We start from the raw sequence: 25,150 nt of genomic DNA on the forward strand, positions 1-25,150 counted from the left end.
TATTTCGTGTTATAAGTTATGAGATTTTATTAGATAAGTTTTATATACCATAGTTTGGTTAGATAGAAATAAACTATTCTTTTCTCAGATACGTAGGAACGACTGTGTGTCGATGTTTAGTCAGTAAATTAACCCTTACTAAAAGCAGGAAGCGAAAGAATTTCATTGCAAATGACCGAGAAATAATGGATTTAGGTTCTGACTGGCGCCACCAAACGAGAATAATTCAGAACTTAAATTTGTAGATATCCCGTTATAGTTGTAGAACCACATTAGAGAACCACTTTAGGGCGCTATCGGCGACGCTTTACAATGTCACTGACTCGAGATACAGGGGGCGCGAGCTATGCGAAGTAAACTATGTTATATCTTTTATTATTCTATTCTGTGTACATTTCCCGTTTTGTAAATTAGGAATTTTTATCGAATAAATCTCATTATGTACCATAGTTTGGATAGAGAGAAAAGATAAACATAGAAACGACTGCGACGACACTGAAGCTGTTGAAACTGCCACAATTTAAAGCAATAATCTCTCGTTATCTACGCTTACTAAAAAAGAAAAAAGTCAAGTGGCACCCATGTGAAAAGTTGTTCCAGGCCAAATTAAGCGCGGGCTCAATTTGGCTCGGGCCAAAAACGCTCATGTGTCATCGAAGTTACTATCAAAGCGTATCAAAACCATCGAAATTATACGGAAAACAGACTAACACAGTGCGCAAAACCAACCTCTCTGCGGCTTGTACGCCTCAACTTACCTAAACTAGGGGTCCAGGGACACCATGCCCACTTGGGAAGTGGTTTAAAATGCTCAACAATCTAGCAATTTTAATATTCAACGCCCCCTGGTGACTATATAAAAAAAACAATGACCTTGAAACCCACCACAATCATAGAACATGTCAGCGGCTACAATTTTGTAATCGATTGTGATAACAAAATATGCCTCGTTACCAATTCAATATGGAAATACTAAGTAACTTTACTATTCATCGCCCCCTGGTGACATCCAAAACCCAATGATCTTGAAACTCTCCACATTCATAGAACATGTCATGAACTACAACTTTGCAATTGATCATGATAACAAAATATGCCTAGGTACCAATCTAATAAGGAAATACTAAGTTATTCTACTATTCAACGCCCCCTGGTGACCATATAGAATAACTAATGTCCTTAAAACTCACCACAATCATAGACGATGTCATAAGCTACAACTTTCCATTGATTGTGGTAACAAAATATACATAGGTACAAATATAATATAGAAATACTAAGTTATTGTATCATTCAACGCCCCTGGTGGCCATATACAAAAACCAATGACCTTGAAACTCACACGTTATGGGCTACAACTTTCCTTATTGATTGTAGTAACACAATATGCTTAGGTATCAATATAATGTGGAAAAACTTTTTCCCACCTACCAATGAGTACTGATGACACCAAGATGACCGCCAATTGCGTCATAATTGGCTGATCAAATATACCTGTCTCAGGTATAAAACATCCCTTTCCAATGAATACCCACCACAAATTGCAATGAGAAATGGCAAACTAGTAGGAAGCTACAGGACCCAGAATTCCGGCCAAAATTGACATTTTTGGGCACTAAAAAGGTCATAGGACGACCATCTTGAGTCCGATCGACCCAATTTTTTCTTATGCTGATGGGCCCTTTGGGGATTAAAATATATATTAAAGATCAAGGTAATTAATCAAAGCGTCTTCAAAATTTCCCTCAAAAACTTCAAAAATGTGTAAAAAGTGCTGATTTTGGCGAACAACAATGGCTGCCAGTCGGCCATCTTGATTCTGACAGGGCCAGTTTTTGGGCTGAAGATGTGTCTAGGGTAGATACATGTGTAACCCAAATATCAAGACATTACATTGAAGCGTCATCAAAACTTCCCAAAATAACTGGATTCCGTCTACGGACGGAAGAACGGACGGACGACGGACGAAAAGTGAACGCAATAGCCCGCTGGGACTAAAGTCCCAAGTGGGCTAAAAAGCGACAAAAAACGTATTTGGTAATTAAGAAGAATTGATGTATATTTTATTCTCGTAAAGAAAGAAAGGTGTATACATGTACGTATATACTAGTGGCGATTGACAATAATAGTTTATACATAAGACTAAAATGTTGATGCGATGAAACATGTAAATATACGGCAGCAGAGTACATTTGATCACACCGCAAGTGATCATCGTCAAATATGATCATGTATTTAGGGAGGGGTGCATATCACATATCATTAAAAGGGTATTCCGTAAGTTTATCGGAAAAGATTAACTGATATTTGGAAATACAGAGTACAAGCTTACGAATTCAAACTTTCTATAGGTGCATGTATCTGTTTGATATTTTTCATTTGCATGTGAAATTCCGGAGGGCAACAACACCTGGGCGGGGCCCTGTACCCTCTCCTTGGATCCGCCTCTGCGTAGTTGCAGAAACTTTAATCAGTACCAGTATAAGGCATTCTCCTTGCCTTTCACCGAGCATACCGAACACGCACGCACGCGCGAACGTACACACACAAGCACGCACGCACACGCACACGCACACGCACGCACACACACACCGGAACCACACCTAAGACATTCATTATTTATAATAGAGTGTGAAGGTCTGCAAGGATATAGATGTGATAAAATATCACTTACATTTTTATTAAAATGTCTTAGGTGAAGAGTTCTGAGCTGGTGAACATATACAGAAATGAGATTCACAATATAATCAATACATGTCATGAGCTACATTTTTGCAAATGATTGTGAACGGCCCGCTGGGGCTATACCTGACTTAATTATTAGTTACCTATTCGTTGGTGGTTAGCTTATTTAATCGGATGGGCTTATATCAACGATATATATGGTATGTGAAAATATTCGATCGTGAAACTTAACCACGTGGGGAGACGAATCTGATGACATCAGTAACAATTATCAAATATCATGACTTTAAGTTAAAACCTGTTGATATTTTCCTCAAAAAACCCTTTTCTATTTACGAATGAGCAAAAACGCGTAAAAAGTGCCCATTTTGGCAAACAACAATGGCCGCTACTAGTCAACCATCTTGATTCTCGTTGGGCCAGTCTTTGGGCTGAAAATGTGTCTAGGGTAGATAGATACACGTATAAAACAAATAGCAAGACAATCTATTAAAGTCTTTAAAACTTTCCAAATAACTGGATTTCGTCTATGGACAAAAAGTGAACGCAATAGCCTATTGGCACCCAAGTCCCAAGTGGGCTAAAAATGATTTTAATTATGTTATAACAATATGCTGTTTCAGATTTTGCCCTCCATTTGGACTTCTCTACATTTCATTCAAGTCATATGAAAAAGAACGATTTGACATATTCTAGAAATCGTCCGTATGTACATCATGTTCGGTACCAAATAAATTGATGCCCCCCCCCCTAGCTATTCATTTACTAAGCGCAAATGTAGAACTAAGAGATCGTAAACTAATGATACGTCTCTGTGGATAGAATCGCAAACAGTTTTGATGACGTAATACATTCCTGAGTATATAAATTAACATCAGTAGACTGGTCAGTAGAAATACACCGGTGTATGTCAGCGAATGTGAGGAACCCTGAAAAAATAAAAGTAACATACCTCAGTAATAATGAGAGCCACAAGGGGCACTACGCCCAGCCTAGTTAGCTCCTTTCTCTTTTCAGAAGCAAGAGAGCTGGCAACTAAGATGGCCAATAGTCAGCCATCTTGAAACAGATCGGGCCCATCTTTGGGCTGAAGATGCGTCTAGGCAGGGGCGGATCTAGGGTCTGATTCAGGGAGGGATGAACTCCCAAAATAGGGCACAACACCGCAAGTGATCATCGTCAAATATGATCATGTATTTAGGGAGGGGTGCATATCACATATCATTAAAAGGGTATTCCGTAAGTTTATCGGAAAAGATTAACTGATATTTGGAAATACAGAGTACAAGCTTACGAATTCAAACTTTCTATAGGTGCATGTATCTGTTTGATATTTTTCATTTGCATGTGAAATTCCGGAGGGCAACAACACCTGGGCGGGGCCCTGTACCCTCTCCTTGGATCCGCCTCTGCGTAGTTGCAGAAACTTTAATCAGTACCAGTATAAGGCATTCTCCTTGCCTTTCACCGAGCATACCGAACACGCACGCACGCGCGAACGTACACACACAAGCACGCACGCACACGCACACGCACACGCACGCACACACACACCGGAACCACACCTAAGACATTCATTATTTATAATAGAGTGTGAAGGTCTGCAAGGATATAGATGTGATAAAATATCACTTACATTTTTATTAAAATGTCTTAGGTGAAGAGTTCTGAGCTGGTGAACATATACAGAAATGAGATTCACAATATAATCAATACATGTCATGAGCTACATTTTTGCAAATGATTGTGAACGGCCCGCTGGGGCTATACCTGACTTAATTATTAGTTACCTATTCGTTGGTGGTTAGCTTATTTAATCGGATGGGCTTATATCAACGATATATATGGTATGTGAAAATATTCGATCGTGAAACTTAACCACGTGGGGAGACGAATCTGATGACATCAGTAACAATTATCAAATATCATGACTTTAAGTTAAAACCTGTTGATATTTTCCTCAAAAAACCCTTTTCTATTTACGAATGAGCAAAAACGCGTAAAAAGTGCCCATTTTGGCAAACAACAATGGCCGCTACTAGTCAACCATCTTGATTCTCGTTGGGCCAGTCTTTGGGCTGAAAATGTGTCTAGGGTAGATAGATACACGTATAAAACAAATAGCAAGACAATCTATTAAAGTCTTTAAAACTTTCCAAATAACTGGATTTCGTCTATGGACAAAAAGTGAACGCAATAGCCTATTGGCACCCAAGTCCCAAGTGGGCTAAAAATGATTTTAATTATGTTATAACAATATGCTGTTTCAGATTTTGCCCTCCATTTGGACTTCTCTACATTTCATTCAAGTCATATGAAAAAGAACGATTTGACATATTCTAGAAATCGTCCGTATGTACATCATGTTCGGTACCAAATAAATTGATGCCCCCCCCCCTAGCTATTCATTTACTAAGCGCAAATGTAGAACTAAGAGATCGTAAACTAATGATACGTCTCTGTGGATAGAATCGCAAACAGTTTTGATGACGTAATACATTCCTGAGTATATAAATTAACATCAGTAGACTGGTCAGTAGAAATACACCGGTGTATGTCAGCGAATGTGAGGAACCCTGAAAAAATAAAAGTAACATACCTCAGTAATAATGAGAGCCACAAGGGGCACTACGCCCAGCCTAGTTAGCTCCTTTCTCTTTTCAGAAGCAAGAGAGCTGGCAACTAAGATGGCCAATAGTCAGCCATCTTGAAACAGATCGGGCCCATCTTTGGGCTGAAGATGCGTCTAGGCAGGGGCGGATCTAGGGTCTGATTCAGGGAGGGATGAACTCCCAAAATAGGGCACAACAGAGAGTTAAAAGGGCACCACGAAGAATTAACTCATCAACTCACTTTTAGGAAACACAGGAGAAAAGCTGGAAATGAACTGTTTAGGTACCAACTTAATATTTTTTCTTTTTCAAGTAAAATTTCACAGGAAAGATCACAGGACTTTATAGGGCACCCTAAAAAGCACCCTCCCCTTGGTTCCACTACCGCTAGGGTAGATACATGTATAAACTAATTATCAAGGCAATCCATGAAATCAGTTCTTGGTGTTTGGATAGAGAAATTATCGTATATATTTGAAAAAGTTCTGCACTCCGAATCGCATCCTCACCTGAACACCTCGTACGTTTTCAAATAAATGATTTCGTTTCCACTTAATAAGATATTCAAATATAGTGTCGTAAATCGGTTGCATTTCTTTCAATGATTTCTGGAATGAAACAAAATAATTTGGAAAACCAAGTAACGATAACAAACTAAACATATCTAACAACAGAAATCAATAGTAAACTTACTCTTAAATCAAAACTGGGTGGATTAAACAGATCGAAACACTGAATATTTGGTTTGTCTCCTATTCCCCACATTTCTATCGCGTATGAAAATGGAATCTGAAGTACAGAAAGAAACGTTCATGTATGATTTATTTTTCAGGAGGTTGTTCTTGGGCAATATGAAGTAGCATGTATGTCTTCCCAGGGTAAGCTAATCGTAAAGGGGCATGAAATTGAAGAAAGGAGTAGGAGCGGTGTGGCAGAGTGGTTAGAGCATTCGACTATGGAAAGCCAGGTTGTGGGTTCGAACACTGTACATTACAGGCTATTATAGGCTGTACTGCGCTAAAATGAAATTCGAGATGGCTGTCCTGGCAACCATATTTGATGGCCAATAACCTCAATTTCAAATAGATTTCAGATTTTCAAGAAAAAAATTTAAGCAAGGTTCTTCTTCAAAATTCGGCTTCCCAGGAAGTTGAATTTATGAATTTAAATTCTCCAATTCCTAGGAATTGGAGAATGCATGACGCTTTAGTGCATGATTTGTACATATAAATATATGCTCAGTTCACACAGCAAAAAAGCCTTCGATCTCAAACCCATAACATTTAGATTCGCTCCACTTGTATAACTATAGGCTGAGCCTATGTCTAGCCTAAAAACATATCAAAGATTGAAGTTTTGCCCAAGCGAAAGAATATGCGCAGTTCGGTTTTACTTACATGTCGAACACCGGCCATGAAATCAAACACTGTACCATCAGCTGTGTAATCATTCAAGTCGTACGCCTGGCCGTATTTCAACTCATGTATCGTCGATTTCGATATCTTCTGCGCGAGATCTTTCAGCAGAATATCATTTTCTCGCACGCGATGAGTTTTCCTCGATACTGTGTCTTTTGAGTATTACAGAAATACAAGTAATACAGAAGTAAAATAGAAGTCATATAAAAGAAGTAAATAGAAGTCATATAAATAGAATAAACAGGTACCAATCATCTACTGCCTGGAAACCCAACCCTAGCCTTCACAGACTTCGAAGACATTCCTCGTTGTAGTGGTTTTTGTTTGGTGAAGTTTCGACAATCAGTTTTTATAAGATTATCAAAAATTGTAAGGGATTCACAGTAGGCAGGCCTATATCGAATCAAATCAATTAACCGAATAAATAAATACGAGGCAAAAATCTTCCTTATTTAAAGGTAAAAACGAATAGTAGCCATTGTCTGTCGATAGTTTGAGAGGGTGGGCACATACAGCAGATTTACAGATGCATCTACTACAATCATGTAATTCTCGATTGAATGCCTCTCTTACTACTGTGGTGACATTATAACAGGCATATTTATAGACTAACACCTACTAAAAAGATGAAAATTCAAAGAAGCCACCATTTTTGCCGAGAGTCCAAAAAAGGTTTTTCGCCAACTTAAACTGACAACCGAATATCTGATCTATCTCAATTTTAATAACATCGCTCTGACAACTATGAAGGCTGTTGATAGACTTACAATTACACTCACCAGCAAATGGAAGATATATTTGTTTAATACCGGAATGGAAGGAGAAAAATGCATCAAACTTGTATCGTACGGTTAGATCTCGCAGTACAAAACATTCAGGCTCTACAAAACGGAAGCAAACAAGTTAAATACATACATGGATGATTGGTTAAATGTTGGTGAAAACTAAGCCAATACCCAATTCAAAAAGTGACACTGTAAAATAATTCATCAAGCTAAATGCAGCACACAACGCAGGGAAACACAGAAACATTACCAGCCACTCTCGGTTTTCTACCAAAACCTCAAAACGTTAACCTGATTAGATGAATTGAGTTAATTGCCAAGTGAAATGATCCACCTCCCATGTTCATCAACCTTGACAGCAGTCCCGATTGTTTGGCTCTAAAGGGAAATCTGGGGCAATACATTGTGTGGCAACGCTGCAAAAATATCAGGACCACTTGCTTGAAAATATTGAATTGTACAAATTCAAAGAACAGTTTTATCTAGCATTACATCCGCAGTCCATAGGTTATGAATAAATAACGAAGCGAGTAGTACTACATGTATATAGGTTAACTATTCATTTGACGCACGAGCTTTCGCTACCATAAATGTAATAGAAGCTTCATCAGGTGAATGAGTAGGCCTAACCTATATAGTACTACTCGTCTCGATATTTATCAGGCGCGGATCTAGGGAGGGGGCCTCGGTCCCTCCTTTAAGTGAAGATCGTTTTTTTCGACCGACCTCCCGCCACTCGCTTAATATTAACGCTGCGCTGTGTTGTATTTGTCATGAATTCTTGCCCCAGAATGCAGGAAATGGCCCCAAAACAGGGGCTTCGCGTCTGCGGCGCGAAGCGTAGGAAGGTCTCGCGCCTACGCCCCTCAGTGTCAATACAGTATCATCATAGCTACATTTATTAGGTGCCCCCCCTAAATTGACTCTAGATCCGCCTCTGTTTATTCTAAACCTGGTTAACACGGCTACTCTACCAATCTTTTCAATAGGTTACGGTAACTACCGGTATAACCAATTTTGAGCAATATCTTCTCGTCAAGTTTTGATCCATCTCTCAGAGGGCTCTGAGATGCTCCGTACCTGAGAATGCATGTGGTCCCCTGTACTCTTCATCGGTCTTATCGTTCGAACTTCCTTCACCGGCGAAATTCCAATCGAAATTACGATTAATATCGACGCCCGACGACGTGCCCCTCCAACAATAATTACCGGTATTCTCGATGTGTCTCCGTCCGTCCGGATTCACGATGCCGACGATAAACAAATCCACTTTGTTCACGACGTTTCGCGCGAATCGACGGTGGACGGAATTTTTCGTCGATAATCCGTGACTGATCCGCCGCAGGAAGTCGAGCATACTCTCGACGGGGAAAAACTCACGCGCGTGTTCCCCATATGAGAACAGAATCCGTGGCGGCGTCGTGGCGCCATCTACAGCGCTAGAGTTATAAATGTGAATGAGAAACTGCGGGTATTTCTGTCTGGACACAAACTCATAATCGACGCGCATGAATTGCGGCGCGCGTTCGACGTACATTTCGATGTGTTCTCGGATGCTCGTTAAATTATGATACGTTCGATAATCGGGCAGATATTTTTCCCTGCGCGGTTTCACATCGCCTGCTTGCGTCGAACACAGTATGACGAACGACCAACATATAACAACGACGTTAAGAATTCGGTGAAGCTTTACGATGACTAGACTCAACAGGTAGAACTGATTCATCATTCTCCTAATCACCTTTCTTCATTCGATGCCATACTGAAAAGAAGAAAAAGAAAAAAGTAAGGAAATTGGCAGAACTAGACTGTTCAGGGAGATCACAATCACAAGACTTCCTTATCCCATGTTTTTTGCAGAACTTTCCAACAAGGTTATAATCTAGTAGTGCGCATTTTCCTTTAAAGAAAGAAGTGCCATTGAAAATAACTGAACCTAAACCCGATGATGTCCTAACAGGAATCCAGTGGCGGATTTAGAGTACCTCATATGCCTCACGTGAGGCACCCTGAAAATCTGAAATGCCCTTTTTGAAGAATGGCAAAAAAATTCAAAATCGGCCGAAATCTTCAATGAGGCAAAATTTCTTCAAAAATACGGTCAACCCCCAATATCCACGGACGTAGATTTTACATGTGATATCAAAGACATGTTACTACAAAAATTGATGGACACAGCGACTAGGCCCATCTCAGGGGGGTTACTGGGTTACTAGTAACCCCCTTTTGGCTGATATAGTGCCCTTTTTCTGTGGTACTTTTTATTACTTAAACTGAGACAAAAAGAGCACTTCTTGAAATTAGGCACACGTTCCACAAAAAGGGCACCTTAATATAGACGCAAGGGGTACCTTCATATAAATGCAAGGGGCACCTCCTTTACAGAAAGGACACTTGTTACGCTAGAAGACACCCTTTCCACAAAGAGGGCACTTTCATATGCAAAATTTTTCAAAATATGGCACTTTTTAGTACCTCCGGCGCACCTTTTCCATAAAAAGGATGTCAATTTTGAAATTACATTCAGATAACCTTAGATTACTTCCTGGGCCTTACAAATTCTTAAAATTTTCTTGGGTTGGACCACCAAGCCCCGGTATTATTTGGCCATAGCTTATGAACACAAGAACGTTATTGGTTGAATTGAACAAAGATATAATGATGATGGCCAGTACTGGTACCAACAAGAACTGCAGTTCACCTCTTAATGCTCTAAAATGGTACCATTTTCAACGAAAATTTTGAAAATCCCCCTCGAGCTCCCCCGACTCTCGGCTTGACGCCACTCGGACTCATTTGTTCATATTCCACTTTCAATAAAATGTCTGTATACCATTGAAAATTGTTATGCACACGTTGTGTTTCAACTACAGCGAACCCCTGATATACAGCCATACTCTCCATACCGCCAAAATTGTTCTGCACCGATGTGGGCGGTATATCGGGAGTTGACTGTGTTTCACTCGACATTCCATCACATTTTTTGGCTGAACATTCACATGTTGTAGTCTGGTTTATTACCACAAAAGAATCCAAAAAATGCTTGAAAATGCCTTTAGTGAAATGAAGATGATTCTCATAAGATGCCTTTTTCGGGAAAAAATGCCCCTTTTTCTTTGGTGAGGCAGCCTAAATTAGAACCTGGATCCGCCCCTGAGAATTTCATACCATATGAAACCAAAAGCTTGTCAAGTTGATGATTTCTCTGTATTCCATAAAAATCTAATAAATCTGTATTTTCCCCCGAGAAACCGGCCCCTGTATTTTCCCCAGAGAAATTAGTTCCCCATGCTTCTTCCATTTCCCAGAAACATGGTCACGCTGAACCCTGCTTTGGGACATGAATTGACCCAATTAACCCAGCCCAGTGTTATGCTTGTTAAGGAACTCTGGGGTATCTGTGCGCTGGTCTGTGTGTATTTAGGCTAGCAATCTGTTGGTCCGCGTTCGAATCTGCTATTTTCTCGAACAATATTCTTCACACTTTCCATGAATTTTCTAAATCGCCCACCTGGCAAAATAGCATTGACAGGAATAATGCCGCATTGACAAAATATCACCTACCTTACACCACAGCTTGGTCTTTTGTATCTTTTATAGACTGATCTGTGGAATGAATTCTTCCTTATTATTTGAAGATCAGTAAAAAGGTTATCTAACGCGTCTCATTAGATATATGGACCAGTTCCACAGTTCTGAGTTAGACAGTTAGAGTTAACCCTGAGTTAACGTTAGTTCAATTTCAATGAGTTAACTCAGAGTTAAATCTTAACTCACAACTGTGGAACTGGACCATGAGCTTTAAAGTTACTCTCTTTTTCAATTCAATTATGGGTAAAAGTGCAGATCCGAACCTCTCGTGATTGACACAATCTGCTGAATGACAGAATCCAGGCTAAAATCTTTCTAGTGAAGATATCTAAAAATTAACCAATGGCAATGACCAATGAATGTGAGAATGTACCGAATCAGATGATTGCGAATTGCTGATGAAATTTTGAATCTGAAACAATGATATTTAATGTAATTGATTGAACCGTTTACACGGAGGGGTGCGGATCTGCACTTTTACCCAATTATGTTTGACCTTTTATAGTTTTTATATACCTTTCTATCAAAGTCAAAGTAGGAAAATCAATTTTTTCCACATCTTGGTCGACGTCCTTGGGCGGTGTCAAAATTAAGTCACAACCACCTGATTCTACAATTAGGTGGCAGCACTTTACGGAACATGTACACTTGTAAATTTGTACAGTTCAAAACTGTGTAATATGGTTTCCGGATTCAATCACGGATTTATATCACTCTCGTGATTGGAGCGACTTGAATTTGGTGTCATTGGACTCATCCAACTCCTGATGAGAGCAGAGCGGGCGGTTTGAATATTGTTTAGACAATTGAAATAAAGTACTCATATGAAAGACAGGGTGAAGTTTATCGTGGTAATTATTGTTTATCGTTCTGAATGATGACTATGAGATTTAAACTTCTTAACATATTGATACTGGACCTGATCTGGATTAAACGTGGTCTTCTGGATCCAGTTCCACTTGCGAGTTAGAGTTAACTCACAACTCTGGATCCAGTTCCACTGTGAGTTGGAGTTAACTCTGAACTCAGGATCCAGTTCCACAGTTATGAGTTGAGTTAACTCTGAACTCAGGCTCCAGTTCCACAGTTGAGTGAGTTAGAGTGAACTCTTAGTTGAAATTACCTCATTTGCAATGAGTTTAAACTCGGTGTCAAATGTTAACTCGGAACCGTGTAGCAGGTTTATGTTGTTAATAGTTAAGTCTACCGCGGTAAATAATATGAGAATGTTAAAAATGTGTCCATGTGAGTGCATATAGCTGATGAGGTTGGCAGTGTTTTAAATGACCTCTTTGTTAATGATTCAACCACAAAATGTATATTCAATAAACTACTTTCTATGTCCGACATATATTTCATAGGCCTGATGAAAATTAAAACGAATAACACTATTCATCGATACATTCGTTAGTTTATTTATTTATTCATTATTGAAATTCAGTATTAACAAAATCGCGTCGAAAGGCATATTTCGCTGCTTGACTCCATCCAGTATGGCCAGAGTTGTCCGTAAGATAGTCCAGCGGTCTATTCTATACAGTTGAGTGTGGCTATTCTACCGGATGACTCTGAGACACCTGAAAATACGTTTAAAACAGGAACTGTGGATTATCCGTGGAGAACACGATAAATAGTCACCACACTGACCAGAAACATATGTATTATCACTGAAGAGAAAGACACAGCTAGGCTTTGGTCTAGTGGATGCTCCTCTTGCGTGCTGTAGGTCTGGAGCTCGAATCATGCTATAAGTTTAGAGTTATGGCGTCACCTGGTTAGGGTTACTTAAATCTCGGCTTTCGCATTACATTGATCACCGGCTTTTTCGTGGAACCACACTCCGTCCCGGTGTTTTTTTCAATGTTTCGGGGCGTAAGGAGGGTATTACTGCTTCTCCCAAGCCACGAGGGATTGAAAATAAGCGACGTCAACAGTCTTCAGAGAACCAGTGACAACTTGACACTTGGCATACATAAATACTAGTATCTATATCTTACAAAGTGATTTCAGTAAGATAAAAAATTTTGAAGTTACAAAAATGATCGTATTTGCTAAAAAATATTCCCAGTATATAAAGAGTAAAATTCTAGGACGTTTGTGAAATTAATGATATGCAATGATGTCATAGAAAAAAAGAATAAACGCGTATTTAATTGTTCACAGAGAAATGGCCATCACTTACGTCGACCAGACAAACTTACAAACGTCATCAGTTGCCAAGCGCCGAGTGGACTGGTGGTTTGAGCGTGAAACTGGCATGTTCGAGGTCCAAAATTTGACTCAGGCTTTAAGGTTATTTTCAATGCCGTTATTTATATAAAAATTCGTATTTCTTTATAATAGAATTTTATTAAAATAATTTCAACAAAAAATTCAAAATATTAAGATAGACATTATAGAACCATGCAGTATAGATATTCATTGACGTCAGAAGATGATACATTTACATGATACATTAATTTCATACATGGATTTTATTAATTTAAATAGTATCACTTTCATATACAAAATCAATCAATATAAGTTAGGGTTATATACATGCAAGTCGTCAACAGTTCAATATTTAGCTGCAGAATCGTAAGATGGTGGAGGGCCATTATAATAGTTCATCGGTGGAGATGATGCACTCGCTGGTGGATAGGGGGCGTTGTTCTGAGGGCCACTGTAAGCATTATGCGCTGGAGCTCCCCCGTACACTACTGTTGACGAGGCTGGTCCATTCGCAGAAATATAACAACAAACAAACTTTTGAACAGAAATTGGGCGGACATTTTTCATATGTTTTTGGGATAATCTAGTACCTTGATTCATCGCTTGGTGTCGCTTTGTATACCAAAATATAAAACCGCCGATGAGACAGACCATCAGTAGAGCGACCACAACCACTGGTACAATGATTTTAACTAACCTATAAATAAATATCAATCAGCTTCAACACGAAAGAAAACACAATAATTCAGCAAAAGATTTAAAGTTTAGGTTCAAATTTAGAGTTAAATCATATATATTTCAGTAGTGTTTCGGCTAAACAAATAATAGCCATCTTCAGGGGCCGGTTCCATAGTCAGGGCTTACACTAAAGACCAGTCTAAGACCAACTTAGTTCTATAGCCAATCTAACAACTTAAGACCAGTCTTAAGATTTAAGACCACTTTTGGTCTTCTAGTCGTGACTATGGAACCGGCCCCAGGCGTAGTGAGGCTTATTCTTTGATTTACTATAATTTTTTTTGTTTGTTACTATTGTTTTATTAACTATAGTTTTTTTGGTCTTTGTTACCTTAACTTCTATTCTCATTTCAAGTTTGTTATCACTCGCTCAGATCCTAACTGAAACAAACCCGGTTGCGGATAAGTTGGTTTATGTTTACTCCTTGCCAACACAGAACTGAGAATATTCAGTTATTAATTATTCGATTTAGTTGAAATTACCAGATAAGGTCGAAATTTGTATATCATCCTCAACGCGGATGATAAATTGATATAAATAGGCCCGAATTTTGAAAGTAAAACCAGAGTTTGGCAGAGTATGGAAGCGCCTTACGTCCTGCATGGTTCAGAACAAGCAGTACGGTGGAAAGAAAGATTAAAAGGTGCTAAAATTATAATGATATATTCTAAATGCTGACTTGTCCTTTAATGACTTTACTGCAGGTAGGATCAATGATTCGTGAAGTGCATCTTAAAGTTACAAATATCATCGTAAAAATACATTTTCACTGAAGTCATTTATCCAAGAGTTATCTTCAAAAAACCTTCGGGCATCTGGCCCCGGATAAACTGCGGGCCCCTTGACTGTCTTTTGAACCTGTTAATTACCCAGCGTTTTCACATGAACTTTTCGTAGTTGTTGTTGGTCCGTTCTCATTCTCAGGTATTCTATACCCCTCTCTTGTGCAGCAGTATTTGATGTAGCTTGTTATTCCTTTCCCTCCGCAACAGAATTTTCCACCTGTACAATATTCAACATCGAACCAATGTCCCCCATAGTCACTGTCCATTTTACTACAGAACGCCGTGCAAACAGAGCCTGTAAATGTAATGAAACAAATTGATGGATGTCCCGGGTTCGAATCTATTCACTTAGAAACCCGCTAGTACATACATACTTTAAACTACCCACATAACAAGATCTTGTGAATATATCTCGTTTGAAAAACCCCCATCTCCCACACACTGCATCCCTCACCCACATACCGCATCCCCTCATCCACACCCTCAGTCACTCACCCAATTCAGTGTCACACTCGGAATGTAATAACCTACCGTTGTATCCAGTAACAGAAGATATATCCACAATCAGCATCCATACAATTAAACAGTACACGATATCAACTTCAAAACCTGACAGTTTAACAGCAGTGAAATTAGACATTTCTGAATATGATTTTATACACGGATAAATGTTTTCTCTTCCCGCGAGATGCGATATCGAAAAAGGAGGCACTTAACACTGTAGTATTAGTGATTCAAGTACGGCGCCCCTGTAAGGCAGACGATCGATGCTAAAACAGCTGGTATGGTGATATATTACATCACGGCACGTGTGAAACCGCCTTTTATATATCAGTGTACAAATATTGTCACGTGTATATTTTACTCCGCGCGAGTTTTATGACAAAAAAAAACAAAGGTCGACGTTATTTTCGTCAGCTAAAAACGGGACAAAACGACAGACTGAGGTCGATAACCGATAGAAGGTGAAGGTCGAATTATCTTACAACTCATACCGGTGCAACGTGCATAATCACCCAATAAAACATAGTCATCGACGTCGTCGGTTTTAGTCAAATTCTTATCTTGATTACTTTATTCTAAAAAACCTAGTATTCAGTTTACTAAAAGGGGATATTTGACCTATATTATACAAACAATAAGAGAGTACAAACAGACAAACTTGTTCCCCAAATATTTCAAGTAAAGAAATTTCTATATGAACCCGAACAGGCGCCTGTCGGCTTTACCTACGAGCGACTTGGATGATTGCTCGTAGGTTTTACTATTACGCGGAAATCGAAAACGAAAAAGAAAACAGTTGAATAATCAAATATAATCATGACTAATTGATATGACGACGTTCATCTTTTGTATTTACTTTATGACTGCGACCTGTCTTCAAAGTTTTTAAACGGGTCAATAACCGGGCGTCGTAATAACGGGTCAATAACCGGCAGAGTACGTACGTTATGTGTCATCGTCAGGTTGCTTGTGACGTCATTTTTAAATTTCAGGGCGTACCGTTATTCACGAAACTTTGCAATGGATGGATATAAGATTACTTGTTTTAACGGCTGAGCTAGGGGATGATCTTTTTGCCGGTTTAAGGGAATTAAATAGGCAATATTATCGTATCTAACATGATAAAGTGACGTGTTTTATGTGAAATTCAGAAAGGACGCATAACTTTGGCCCTCTAAATTTCGATGATTTTTAGGGCTTGACTAAAACCAATAACACCATAACTAAGGTCATATATACGTTCGATTTTGGCCGAATATGAAGTTTAAATGACATAAATATCTAGTACATTAATTGAGGTATGGAACATTTACCGAATTTCAAATGTCATTTGAGAAAAAATTATTTTTTTTTAGTTTCGATACGGCGGTTAGTGAACCAGCGACGAATTCATCAGTCTCCACACCTGATTGGTCACCAGTCACCACATCTGACTGGTGATCAGTCACCACATCTAACTACTCATCACTCAACACACTGAACAGACAAATTAACAATATCTGTCAATTACTAGGTCTATTGTCTAGTTATTAGCAGGTTTGGCTGGCATGCTCGAGTATCAGGAAAAGAGCGGCTATACTAATGCCAAAAGAGCCGGTGTTTGTAATTCAGAACTGTCTGATTGGACATTCAACAGATCTGTATCCACGGTAAATAGTTCAGTTACCACTAGTAATAGACTGGTTGCCGGTCTCTACCTTCAGTTAGAGACCGGTTGATTCCATCCTCCATTTTACATTTTCGATGTATGTCAAACATGTCAGTATCGCGTTACTTCCGGGTTAAAATGGCGTCTCATCGAATAAGCGAAACTAAGAGTAATCAAAACCGCAATGGATCAGCTGATTATCTATGAATCATAAAAAAATGTAATCTGCAAACAAACGGAAACTTAAAGACCGAAGAAAAGGCATTAATTGCTGTGAGTATCGAATTAATCCGCTGATATTACTCGGAATTCAAATAGCCACTACTGAATTGATACTTTTTAATTTTGTAGGTAAGAAAAAGGAATCAGCTGTAATAGTCATTCTGAGGGAACTTGGCTGAAGGGCGACGTGGTTTCTTTGTCCACCATATGTAAAATATATTCACTCAATTGTTGTGTTTCTGATGATGTAAAAATGAATAAAGTCGGAATAAAGTTTACAATAGTTGAACTCCTTGCCAGTTTTTTGATATCAGATATTTGGATCCAACGTGGCATCTCTACATATATTCCTGATGATACAGACAGCAAGTTGGGATAGACCAGTAAATCAGATCAACTGGATATTCGCAATAATTTCCTCTCCTTATGGACCATACATGATTTTTGCTAGAAATTGAGTATAAAATCCATCACGACAAACTTTTTTTACTGGCAATTCTATATTTATTGTCCACTTTCTAGTACAAAATCTTATTCAATATACAGACTGCCTGACAAGACGGTGACATACGTATTATGTGACATAGCAAATTGTGTGACAACAGAATGACACTGATATCTCTAACTTAACTCGAATCACAAAGACCAAGTCTTGACCAGAAAGTAGGCCTAAATCCAATCTCAATTCCAATTGCACGCTCGCTCGTGTAGTTATTAATAAATTCCAGCTCTTTAAACCTCATCACTGTATCAGAATCTAGGAGTTTCACCACTTGTTATTTGGAATCTAATTTCATGATGATTAATGCTGGATTCGTTAATCTCTTTGATTCGTGATTGAGGTTACTTTCTGAAATTAAGCCGATATTCATATACTAACAATTAAACCTGGCTCGACTTTTCAATTCATGTTTCGTCCGTTTTTTTTACTTGACTTGAACTCACCATGATACAACAACAATTCATTCTGTGCATGCTGAGCTCATTCAATTTAATACGTATAACTTCTAATTCTTAAGAAAACCTGAGTTGTATCTCAGAAAATCAACATCAGAACACACACAATGACCTACAATAGACAATCAACAGAATATTTGTAAATAAGTATTCATTTACTGTTCACAAGTTTTAAAAGACATTGAAGTGAAGTAAGTGAAGGTACCTGTCGTATAGGCTAATATTTTCACCACACTGAATTGACTGCTAATATCTAGTGTCACATTCAGCATAATCAATCAGTCATCTTAAGCGAACAAACAAATTGCCGGTGTCGTGGCTTCTGCTGAATGGCTGGTTCAGTTCAGTAATTCAGTCAGTAGAAATTGGTTTTTCCATCTCAAGTTCGTCGGTATTGTTGTCGATTGACGACCTTTCCTTTGAGCAGGGTATTTAGATGGTGCTGTAACGGAGACATACTGCCTTGTATGTCGATATCTCCGAGGCCACACGCAGTTCAGGTTCTCACAGAAGCGTTACCTGATAGTTTTGGTCGAGTTTCTTTCTTCCATTGATGTGAAACTCGACTTTTAAGAGGTCCATGGAACGTAAATCGAGACACTCAGGAGGCGGCCATGTTACATTGTGCACGTGATGAAATACTGAAATCTGATTGGATCAGTATATTCCACGGAAAATGGCGGACGGGTTAAACCTGCCCTATTCTGACTGCGAATGCAGGTGGCGCAAAATTGGACAGGCGACCAGTCTAGCTCTACTCCGACCTACGGAAGCCGGGCAGTTGATAGACTGGTTGCCGGTCTCTACCTTCAGTTAAGCCGGGCGTAGGTCGGCCTTGCGACGGCTTGCGACTCACTGCGACGCGACTCACTGCGACCGCCAGCGACGATCGCGTCTCAACGACCAACCGACCTACGCTACCTTGCGACTGCCAGCGACGGGTTGCGACTGGCAGCAACGCCAGTCGCAATGAGTCGCACATGTTCTACTTTCTGCGACGCGACGCGACCGTCGCAACCGATCTACGCGCTCTTGCGACTGGGAGCAACTAGTCGCACACAGTCGCTGACAATCGTGTCGCAACCGACTTACGCCCCCACTTGTGACGCAACGCGACGATCGCGTCGCATCGCAAGGTCGACCTACGCCCGGCTTTAGAGACCGGTTGATCCCATCCTCCATTTTACATTTTCGACGCATGTCTATGCCATATCAAGTGACGTATAACATGCGTTTCCGGTACAAAATGGCGTCTCTTCTGGACGCTCTACGTGACGTTATGCGTATTAAATGTACCTATTCGCAATTGAACACCGAAAAAAACGTGGAAATCCAGTGTCTTAAAGTTCAGCAAAAGGCCATCAAGGCAGCTCTCAAATCGGATGCGATCGTTTTGTTACCGACCGGGTATGGTAAAAGTCTGATATATGAACTGCTTCCGCATATCGTTGACATAGATACTGTATGTAAAAATCCAAACTCAAGTCAACAAGATGTCCTTTGCTCAGCGTCTAAAGTTATCATTGTAGCTCCATTAAATGTCATCTTAGAGGAAAAGCAAGCCTTAAGCGGCGCTGTGTGGTTAAAAATGGACAGTGAGTACCACTCTGGGCCCCCTACCTCTTAGTTTTGAGTTGAGACCCCACTGACAAACTTTTTGGAAATACATCAATCTGCAATGAAGGGAGTTGAGAGTAGAAAGTAATCCCTCATTTTGGAATGATGTTTTCCCAACTCAACGTTTCAATTAAGCCACTTCCATTTGTCTACTAACACTTGCAAACTCTAGATGAAGCAATTTTTTGCAACGATAATGTTGCAATGTAGCATTTCTGCTGATCAGGGTTCGAATCCCTGCACAAGCAATTCACTTTACTACAGTGAGCGACTATATGGATACAGGACAGACTGTTCGTGGTCCTTCAGTAGAAATATTACATTGTAGCTTCCATTATTTCTTATAGGGGAAATATCCGAGAACTTCGAAAAGGGAAACTGCAGATATATAATTGGACATCCCGAAATAATCCTCTCAAAACCAATCTGCAGCGTGCTTCAAAAAGAATGCTTCACGACTAAAGTAACCCATGTGATCATCAATGAAGCGTATTGTATCACACAGTGGGGTGAAAAGTTTCGACCAAGATACTATCAATAATCAAAGTTAAGAGCATATTTTCGAAATGCAAAATTTATTGCAATGACTGGAACTGCAACCGTAAGAATGCAAGATGAAATAAAAATAAATCTGTTGATGCAAAACTATGTAACAATTTCTGCGAATCCTGATAGAGAAAACATAAAATTAACAGTCGTGAAAAGAATGTCTCAGAATCAACACCTTTCAGCTGAAGAGGCATTTTTAGAAACAGCCAAACCTTGATCGATTACCTCATTTTTTGAAAACACTGACTTCCCTAGGACTGTTGTCTATGTAAAGGTGAAATGGTGTGAATTACTTTATGATCATATCTACCAACAGTCGATCATTAGAAATCAACACGAAAAGATGAAGTTAGTGCTCAGTTTCATGCACCCTCAACAGCAGAGGTAAGCCTGATAATGACCAGTAAAATATTTAAACATACTTTTCAGCAATTAATATGCATTTGAACTATAAAAACCCATCTAGCATGTTAAAAGTTCCCTTTCCAAACTCATCACAAATTTCAATAAAAGATGGCAAACCAAGATATGAGTAATAGGGTATATGTTGTTTCATACCGGAGGTCTAGAGGTCGAGCCCACTCGCCCTCTCAACCTCTGATATGAAACAACATATACCCTATTACTCTAATAATTTCATATAAATGAACATTATTTATATGAATATCATATATATGAAAAATCAATTATATAGATTTGGAATAAAAAAATATGTAAAATAAATGAGAATATAAAAAGTTAAGAGTAATTAACGAGTTGAAAATATAAATTTTAATTAAAAAGAAATTACTAAATAAATGAAAGAACAGATACTACAATTCAAAGATATTGATTTACATGAATAAGAAAAATATTTTACAACTAAAAATTTTATTCCTATTAAAGATTTGATTAAAACTGCACGTTTTCGTTTTCAAGTGAAAAATATTACTGAATTAATGTTTAAAAATCATTATCTAATAATAGAGTTATCGAATGATAAAGATAAAATCTTATTCAACACAATAATTCCCAAAATTCACAACATTTGAAGAAATAGATCAACATTTGATAATTACATATGAAATACAATCACTTTTTAATGATGAAAATTCACATAAAACATTATTTTTACACTTACGTTATTGCCCTTTCAGAGAATGTTATGTATTATTTTTCAGATTACAAGAAAAAAGATTTAACCCTGACATTCCAAATGAAAAATCATTCAAAGATGTGGGAATTCAATGTAACTTATGATAATATCAATTATCTATCAGATAGAATTAATAATATTAAGTGTTATGAAATATGTAATAAAAGATATAAAAATGAAAAGAGTTTGAGAAATCATATATTCATGAATTAGATGAAAAGTTTTATAATTCAAATTAAGTTTGATAATGAAAAAGATTAATTTCCTATACATATTGATGGATGAGTGTACGAATGGTACGAATGGTACGAATTGGAAGAATGGATGAGTCTTCCAATTCATCCACTCATCCATTCATACACATTCTAAATTCTATAATATTTCAAATAATAATTTTATTTTATTTCATAAATTGAGAATAAGACTGTTAAATTGGTTGAAATATTGTAAAAATAATATTTCATTAAAAAGGCGGGTTGAGGTATTAATGTATTAAATATGTATTAAATACGTATTAATGTATTAAATACGTATTAATGTATTAAATACGTATTAATGTTTTAAATACATATTATGCTTTATTTCTGAAATTGAAGTCACAGAAGTAATTTATTTTTTTATTTATTCAAATATGATATAAAATTTCTTTACATTTGACTAAAATAATACAAGCTGATACTAAGTTATTCAAGGTAAAGTTTTTCTAATATTATTTAGTCAAATGTAAAGTAATTTAGCATCAATAAGAAATATTAGAAAAACATTAGAAAAACAATAGGTCTCTTTAACAACACTAACTTATTCAATTGTATTTTTTTCTAATTGAATCTATCTAAAATATTATAGATTCAATTAGAAAAACAATACAGTTGAAAAGGATTCGAAGAGATGAGTCGAAATCGATCGAAACGTTTGAACATGTAAATAAACTCATTATCATCATGAAGATTGTGATAGTTGCGTTTTTATTATTATTTAAGCCAATCTTTAATTAAGAGAGTTGGATATATGGTCAAATTCAGCCGAAAGGAAGGTTTCATCGCAGACCCGTAGTGCACGGAGAAAGAGGCCTTGAGCGAGACCAATTTTGATGGATTTAGCAGTAAACGAAAAGAAGTGAAGGTATGCCTCAGCGTTGATAGGTTTACGGTAGACTGAGAAAATCAAATGAGAATATTTATTGTGAATATAAGAACATCTAAAAACGGAATTTGGTCATTTTGTTCCCATTCAAAAGTGAATTTCAAAGATGGATATTGGGAGTTGTGAAAGTCGATAAAAAGAGGTAAGATCAAAATCATCAGAAACTAAGCACAGGATGTCATCAACATATCTAATCCAAAAGTTAGGTTTAGAGCCAGCGTAATTTGGAAGAATTTCGGATTCAAAATGTTCAAGGAAAAGATTAGCCAAAATAGGGGATAATGGGTTACCCATAGCGAAACCGAAAATTTGTTCAAAGAATTTGTCTTGGAATTGGCAATATAGATTGCTCACCAATTTACTCAATTAACCTGTTCTCCTCTGTATATATACCCCTGTTTTTAGTCTACATCTCACACCTGACGATGATCTCTAGTGTGAGATCGAAACGTCGTGTATTCTATATATTTTAGATTGTTCGAATAAATGAATTCTTGATTTTAAAATTCTTTTAATCTGTAGATAGTGGGTATCTTATTATCCGTTCACCACGTTTGAGTGTGGTTATCGTTCTATATTTCCCAATGATTCAAAATTCATCCTAAAAAATGCTTATCACGTGACCATCTGAGCCGGTAGGCCTACAGGTGAATTTTCATATGAAACCTTTATATTTTTAGGTTATTTTTAGTAAACTCTGAGAGCGAGTCTTGTAAGCAGTAATTTCTACAGAGCATGTGAAATGTTTGGATTATAGAGTGTTCCATAGTAGTAGTTTGAAGGAAGCATTTTGATTCGTCGTTCCGCAGTAACAAAATGTGAGGGAGCACTACTGACTTCACAGACTGTCGCGTCAAACAGTTCTGTTGTCTTCATGGATAATTATACCGCTATCACCACTACAACTCGTAGAATATACTGGACTACTCTGAAGACACCAGATTATATCAGAGCTTTCGATAGATTTGCTTTGTTCCTTACCAACTATGGCAAAATATTCAAATATGTTTTCATGTATCCGCCGGGAAGTGTGTTTAACTTTCTGACAATAATTTTACTGATAAAGTGTCGCAGATATCAGTCAGTTCGTTACACGTTCCCCTATCTCATAACACTGGTGGTTTCAGATCAACTTGTCGTGTTGTTTGAATTAAAGTATTTCCCTTATCATTTGAAGGACTTTGTCACGCGTCGTCTAGGATTCTATAGAAAATGTGACGTAAGCCTATATTATCTGACATTCGCTAAACACGGTAAACTATGTCCATCACTTTACTATTTCTATTACTATTTCTACTATCTGCCGAATCGAGTTTCTCCTTCATGTATATTTTCAAACCTATTTCATAACCAGGCAATATCTGTATCAAATTACATGGTTATAGTGATTGCTATCGAGAGATTTGTTTCTATTCGTTTTCCTTTCTTTCACTGAAACATTTCACCGTCACTCGGCGCAAAATTGCAATAGGTTTTATCATCCTCTGGGCGTATATTATGGACTTGGATACTAAAATCGTGTACACTAGTGGTGTTAAATTCACCAAGAGACTTCGATACAATGAAACATATATGAGTACTTGGTGTAGTGGGTCAATAGGTTATCATTATGAATGGTTACGAGACACGATCAAAGCTGTAAAAAATTTTTTACAAGATATGTTTCCTTCTGTAATGATTGTAATATTATCAGTGTTAACTGCTGTATTACGCAATAAGAGATCTGCAGCTCAACTCAAAGTGAGGAGAACAGATCGTCATCAATCTTCAACCAGTAAAACTCTTCTCGTTGTAGTTATTGTGTATATTTTACTAGTTTTACCACATGCGTTTTGTAAATTTATGGTTGGAATTACGTTCAACATTAAGTATTCTTTGGTTGTAAATCACGGTATATTTAAAGTAACGCCGGTACAGAGATTCTACCTGGGAGATTTATGGTCACAGTTAGACATTTTTCTCGACATATTTCGACACTTTGTATTCTGCATTAATTTCATATACATCGGAACATTGAAAGTTTTCAGAAGTAAATTTATAAAATTATTTACCGATTGTTTTTGTTGTAAAATGAAATCAAACCTGAATAGATTCTTTGAACCGGGGCGCCGTCTGGGGTTGGTTTTACGTGTCTCAACCCTTAAAACATTGAAATAACTCTGGTTCCATGGATAACTCAAAGCACCACAGCTGCGGGACCAGATAGAAGTTAATCCAATGATGAATAAATAAATGATCATTACAACAGTATAGAATTGTTTACAAATAAAGAGTATTGAATTGTGTTCATAGTTTGAGGTGTTTATACCAGTGAAACAATGTGATACACTATTACAAAGAAGACGGATTAATTGATGGACTCAATTCACTGATGTGATCGGTCGAAGTGAAATTAATATTTCAGAATCATCGACTTCAACAAACAATGGAAATAATACGGTGAATATAATTAATTGAATATAATCAAATTAATTGAATATTATCATTCGTATGCCATGATTAACAAATAAAACTTTCATAGTTTAATTCAAATATATAACATTTTCTCT

General features: G+C 37.7%; 2 protein-coding genes across 3 annotated transcripts; both read right to left on the reverse strand.

Moving 5' to 3' along the window:
• Window positions 1-2,074: 2,074 nt before the first annotated feature.
• LOC141904186 (zinc carboxypeptidase-like) lies at window positions 2,075-11,666 on the reverse strand. 2 transcript variants are annotated; one of them, XM_074792739.1, is made up of 8 exons: window positions 11,608-11,665; window positions 11,065-11,106; window positions 8,581-9,262; window positions 7,495-7,596; window positions 6,695-6,867; window positions 5,991-6,086; window positions 5,807-5,905; window positions 2,075-5,261 (listed from the first exon to the last, which is right to left on the reverse strand). In XM_074792739.1, exons 3-8 carry the CDS (start codon window positions 9,227-9,229, stop codon window positions 5,091-5,093), a joined length of 1,290 nt encoding a protein of 429 aa, XP_074648840.1. In that variant the 5' UTR covers window positions 9,230-9,262; window positions 11,065-11,106; window positions 11,608-11,665; the 3' UTR covers window positions 2,075-5,090. The 2 variants fall into 2 exon arrangements, with proteins under 2 accessions (XP_074648840.1, XP_074648839.1); XM_074792738.1 differs by lacking the exon at window positions 11,065-11,106 and having other exon boundaries at window positions 11,608-11,666.
• An 898-nt stretch (window positions 11,667-12,564) lies between these two features.
• Window positions 12,565-15,466, reverse strand: LOC141904286 (uncharacterized). The gene is made up of 4 exons (XM_074792865.1): window positions 15,358-15,466; window positions 14,911-15,121; window positions 13,893-13,999; window positions 12,565-12,668 (listed from the first exon to the last, which is right to left on the reverse strand). Exons 1-4 carry the CDS (start codon window positions 15,464-15,466, stop codon window positions 12,619-12,621), a joined length of 477 nt encoding a protein of 158 aa, XP_074648966.1. The 3' UTR covers window positions 12,565-12,618.
• Between the last annotated feature and the right edge of the window lie 9,684 nt (window positions 15,467-25,150).

The sequence above is a fragment of the Tubulanus polymorphus genome, chromosome 4 (assembly GCF_964204645.1).
Source record: "Tubulanus polymorphus chromosome 4, tnTubPoly1.2, whole genome shotgun sequence".
NCBI classification, from domain to species: Eukaryota; Metazoa; Nemertea; class Palaeonemertea; order Tubulaniformes; family Tubulanidae; genus Tubulanus; species Tubulanus polymorphus.